Source organism: Ciona robusta, chromosome 11 (genome assembly GCF_009617815.1).
Source record: "Ciona robusta chromosome 11, ASM961781v2".
In the NCBI taxonomy this organism is placed as follows: domain Eukaryota; kingdom Metazoa; phylum Chordata; class Ascidiacea; order Phlebobranchia; family Cionidae; genus Ciona; species Ciona robusta.
This window is the reverse complement of record NC_143245.1, coordinates 5022045-5027566: the sequence shown is the minus strand read 5'-3', so window position 1 is coordinate 5027566 and position 5522 is coordinate 5022045. Positions and strand designations below refer to the sequence as shown.

Here is a 5522-nt window from a genome sequence, read left to right as displayed (position 1 = left end):
AGTTATGTTTGTTGATAATCACGAAGAGGCAATAGGTGTATAAAATAACACTCGTGTTATAAGGACTCTTATTGGAAACAATGAGAGAAAAAATAAGTTACATTAAACTTGCTGAAACCAGTAGATAAATTTACAGCTAAACTTACCGTATGCAGTATATTGTAAGAAATTGTAACCATATATTTTGTGTTAATTTGGGCATTAATTACCTATAAGATATTCATTGTACTTTTAAAATGGAACAGTCCAACACAACCATAGAAAATACATAAGCCAACCGCAGTAGCAGTGTACTATACTTTGAACTCAAGCAGAACAATAGAATAACTCTTCCAGTGCTATAACCTGGAGCTGAAATGAAATTTGTAGTTAGGTGATCCACGCTAGTATTTGTTTCACTTCGTTCAGCAATTACGAAAAACTTGTTAAAGCGCTGTAAAACGGCAAATTTGAGACGGACTGAGAAGTCTTATATACACTGATAACGATGTAGGACACTGGTTCTAAAAAGTTTATTCATATTTTCGTGTAGGCAGATTTTATACTGTTCCGAAATACAAATTGCGAGGCGAAAGAAGTCACACGAAAAGAAGAGCACAAAAGAACGCGACGTTTGTAATGTACACATTATACATCGGTCCAAACATATTGGCCGTAGAGACGACCCGATTCGTAGTTTTAATTACTCACAATATTTCGTCGGTCGCATGGCCGAGAAAGTTTGGCAGATTTTAAATTACTGTACCCAGTCTGAAAATAAAGCCATTTTCAATCGACTGTCTCGGCGGCAATTCTTGTGTTTGGCGCTGCTACTAAAATGCGCCGTACCTGTCCAGTGCAGCGGCGGAATAACGGGCAGTTTCTGCATCGGCGAGGCGACTTTGGGACATATAACTAGAGGATCCGTATCGTCCGAGTGACAACTCAGGCTCGGCTAAATCAACCAATTGATCGCTCGTAAAATCGTACTGAGATCCTGCGCCGCTCAAACCAGCGTACGACTCAGCTAGAGCCTCGGACTCGAGTCGGCGTGCCAGCGCTTCTCGTTCTCTCAACAATAACGAGCCTCCTGCACTGAGAAGCGGGTCGCGGCGGAGTGCAGCACGCGAAAGCAAATCTTGACCGTACATTGACCCTAAACCGACGCTTCGTTCATGTAGGCTTGACCCGCCCAGCATGCGATGACGTAATCCACCCCTAAAGTTTGATTGCGGAGAAAAGTGTGAATAAAAAGTCGAACTAATTTAAATGCGAGTCGTATCATCCACTTAGGTAATCGTTAAGCTTTGGTTATACGATAAAGGTAAATAATTGCATACAGAAACAACATGCTATTTTACCGAGTGCATTATTTCTATTTAGTTTTATAAAACCGATCACATAGGTATTTTTTGCCTGCAAAGCTTAAGTAAAACAAAGTCATATTTTTTCTAAATCTTTAGCAATTTTTTTGCTAACTGTTTTTAGGTATAAAAATAAACTTAAGAAATATTAAACCATTGTTTCATCTCCAGGTTTGCTAGACTTTATCTGGTAATGTTTTAGATTTGATCCTATTACAATGCATCATAGAAATCATGGCTACAACCTACAATGTATCTAAATCTTACATCATTTTAAAAGCAAAAAAGCAGTATCAAAATTATGTTATGCCTGATAGCAAAAGCAGCAAAGAGCTTCCAGTAAATCCTGTAAAACGCTGAAAAGGCAAATATCTCATTGTAAAATAAAGTAAATATAAACTTAAAATTAGATAATTTTTTACACAAAATCTGAAAGAATTTATTTAAAACAAACCTCCCGATGCGAGAAAATGGCGGATCCAAGTAGGGGTCATCTAAGTATGGTTTACGGAACCGTGGATGTTGAAGCCCCATGCGTGGAGGAGGGCCCATGTAGACACCGCGACCACCTCTGCCTCGGCCCCGCATATCACCCCGGTGCATTGGTGGCCCTGGAGTTTATAATTTAATAATATTAGGTTATACAGTGACGTAATTAGAAAGTATCGGAGCAATGGCAGTGGTAAGCAGGCTCACCTTTCAACCAGACAATAGGAATAATTGGCCAAATCTGAAAAATCCCAGGTCCTTGACAAGGACCCCACCCACAAAAAATAGAATCATACAATGGATTGAAAACATAACAATTAACCATGATGTACTAAGAATACTTGGTTCGAACTTTAAACAAGTCAGTGAAGTTATCCATTAAATTGGAAGCATTGTAACTTCTGTAAATGAGGTAAAGTGAAGCCGTGCAATATGTGTGTATTCTAACTTTCATAATATATAGTACAGGCAAAAATGGTGAATTAATAGACATAACTTAAACCTGTCCTATCAAACGTGCCATAATATTTTGTTTAAAGTTTAACTAAGCAGCAATAACAGATAAAAAAGAACTTATACTCTTCTAGCTACCTTTAAACAAGACATAACAGCAGTCTTGTATTGCTGTATTTGTAAACCCAGTTTTATGTCCTAAACTATTCTTGTTAAGACAGTCCAAAACATAACAAAATCAAAACATGGTAATCATTTTTATTCTTAACCAACCCCAACTTAACATCATTCTTTACCAAACAGAAACAGATTGTACATTTATAAATATTAAATAACATATAAAAAATCAAAATTAGCCGGCAGTGATACAGTTTTATTCTAATTAAACACAAGTCTATGAACATAACATGTAGCACTAACCCCCATGCATATCAAGATTTCTTTGAGAGCGTGCCATTTGAACACCAATCTTGTTTCCATTAAACTCTGTGTTGTTAAGACCATTTATTGCATCTCTGGCCATATTTTCCCTTCCCATATGAACAAATGCATAGTTTTTAACAACATCACACTCTATTACAGTTCCGTATTTCTTGAAAAGTTTATGAATCTAAAAGTAAAGAATTTTAATGAAAAGAAAATCTGGTTAACCAGGCAAAACTAAAATGTAGGTAGTAGTACAAGCAAAAACTTTATAGATGCAAATTTTAACAAAAATCCAATATATATATATACTAATACAGTTAACAATATAAAGCATTGGCTATTAACTTACTAAGATATGGATGTTCTATTAATATGGCTAGATTATGGCTTTACTAAAATGGATTTGTCCTAAAGATGTAATTTTGCCAAAACTTAGGCTTACGTGGCGGCATTGAGAATTAACAAAACTTTCAACAGTCTACAAAAGCTTGAAAGCACCAGTATAATTTTTTTTAAAACTTAAAAAATAAAATTGTCAAAATATAATCAAGTTAGGCTATATTATACTTATAGCTAAGTGTAAACAACTCCAAAAAACTAGATTAAAAACTTCATTACATTTTAACCAGTTAAAGTCATTGACAAAAATAGGTGTCAAAATGTTGAGCATTTTGAAGAAAATCTAAGTCAACAGTATGACAAACATTGCTAAATTAACTAAAATGATACTGAAAACTAACGTCAGCAGATTTGGTTTCTGGTGGTAGATTGCCAACAAATATCTTGCTCGCTTTTTGCACTTTTGTTGTTGAAAGTTCTACGTTGATTGAGTTTCCTTTTAAATCTGTTTTATCAAGTCCTCTGTAAATATGAAAATGTTTGAATTCTGTTAAATGGTCAGTTTATATGATTTACCTTGGGTAGGCCTAGGGATGCACATTACAGAATGATTAGGTATTCTAGGATCATAGGCGCCTAACGCGGTCAGGCAGGTCAGGCAAATGCCTAACCTGGAATTTGGCACATTGCCTAATAGGCAAAAGCAAACGATTTACATATTTTATAAACCATTACGTGTGGACGATTGAAGCTTGAGTGGTTACGCTTTAACTTCTGGCTAGATTTACGTTACTGCTACTTAAACGTACGCCCACCAACGTAACTGTTACATCACATGCTGTATTGTGATGTCATCCATTACCGTAAGGTAAAAATACCAACTTACGGCGATACATTATGTCACAATCGGCATTGTGATGCAATCCATTATCGTGACTTTCGTATTGCGTAATCCAAACCTATGATGTTACATTACTTTACAATCGTTATTGTGATAGAAACAAAGATCGTAGGATATTATTGGGCAAGCCTGCACCTGCAAGTTTGACGATCTTTCAATACGTCACAAGCGCTACTGTGACGTAAACGATTAACGTGCTGCGTAACGTGTAATACGAAAGTTAAACCGTAACCAGTGCGAGTGCGGTAATTACCTTATTAGCTTAAGTATGCATATAATAAGTAGTTGATATTTGTAGCTATAAGTTTGCCTAACCTGGACAATCAAAACTTAGGCGCCTATGTCTAGGATATCCTAGAATAATCTAGAATTTTGAATCGTTTTAAATTCATGGGAAAAAATAATTTTAGCCACATAAGTCAGTTTATTGACTCTTTCATAGTAGCCTTGTTGAATCATAAACTGTAAAATGATTAAAAATTGTACTATTGGAAAGTTTTTGCGTCATGAAACGTATAACAGGCTATGAAAAGACGCTGGGAAACGTTTACTCTTGAAAGTCCCACAAACACAAAAATATATTTTTTTCAAAATTAATAAGTTTCAAAAATGGTTAATAAAGTTTATGAGATGATGTGTGATGATGTCATTAAACAGAATACCTAATTCCGTAATTAGATTCGAATACAAAAGGATTCGAAATTCTGTAATGGCATCCCTAGGCAGGCCTAATTTAAATTTGAAAGTAATATATATATATTTTGTCTTTTTCTACACTAGCCTACCCATTCAAAATTTTGAAGTTTTAACGCATAAACGTTGTTTTAAATTTTTCACAGCTTTTGGTAAAAAGTCCCAAATTGAGGCGGAGTTAAGTATAAAAACTGAGCATATATATACATCTAAAAAATAACTTTTAGAATTTTAAATTAACTTACGCAATTGCTTTTTTAGCATCATTCAGATCGGCCATGTGAACAAAGCCATAGTTTTTTAATATTGAACAGTCTGTTATTTCTCCATATGCTTTAAACAATTCTTCCAATTCACTCTTTTTTACGTCTTCGGGGAGACGTCCAACAAATATTTTTACCATAATATTGTGCAATGGTAAGTTGTACGTGTATAAGTAACTTAAAACGACACTGTAAAAATACTAAGTTAAATGCGACAAAAAAAGGAAAAAACAAATAAAAGCAACACATATTTAAAATTTAAAGAACCTTAAGTGCCAATCATTAGTGTTTTAAGAACTTTAATGCAACGTACACAGTCAGAACGTAAATTTAACGTATTTACTTACAACAAAACAAAAGCAGTAACAAGTAGCTTCAAACATTTTTTTTATTAAAAAGTTCTTTTGGTCACGTGAAATAGACTCCACGCAGAAGTGGTCAATTTCAAGAGAGCGGAGCATTAATGAATGTGCACAAGATTTTAAAACGTTTCGTCCAAAATATTTTACAAAAATATGCAGCTTATAAAATATTGGATTTGTATGCAAGTAAAATCCAGTTTAAATGACTTATTAATGTGAACTGGATACTATACATATGTAACTACAGAGCCCA

General features: G+C 34.5%; 1 protein-coding gene across 2 annotated transcripts; it reads right to left on the bottom strand.

Annotated features, from left to right (window-relative positions):
• Positions 1–495: 495 nt before the first annotated feature.
• LOC149728644 (RNA-binding protein 4B-like) lies at positions 496–5126 on the bottom strand. 2 transcript variants are annotated; one of them, XM_089888761.1, is made up of 5 exons: positions 4890–5125; positions 3452–3572; positions 2706–2895; positions 1798–1954; positions 496–1197 (listed from the first exon to the last, which is right to left on the bottom strand). In XM_089888761.1, exons 1-5 carry the CDS (start codon positions 5045–5047, stop codon positions 813–815), a joined length of 1011 nt encoding a protein of 336 aa, XP_089744887.1. In that variant the 5' UTR covers positions 5048–5125; the 3' UTR covers positions 496–812. The 2 variants fall into 2 exon arrangements, with proteins under 2 accessions (XP_089744887.1, XP_089744888.1); XM_089888762.1 differs by lacking the exon at positions 496–1197 and adding an exon at positions 1214–1699 and having other exon boundaries at positions 4890–5126.
• Positions 5127–5522: the final 396 nt, after the last annotated feature.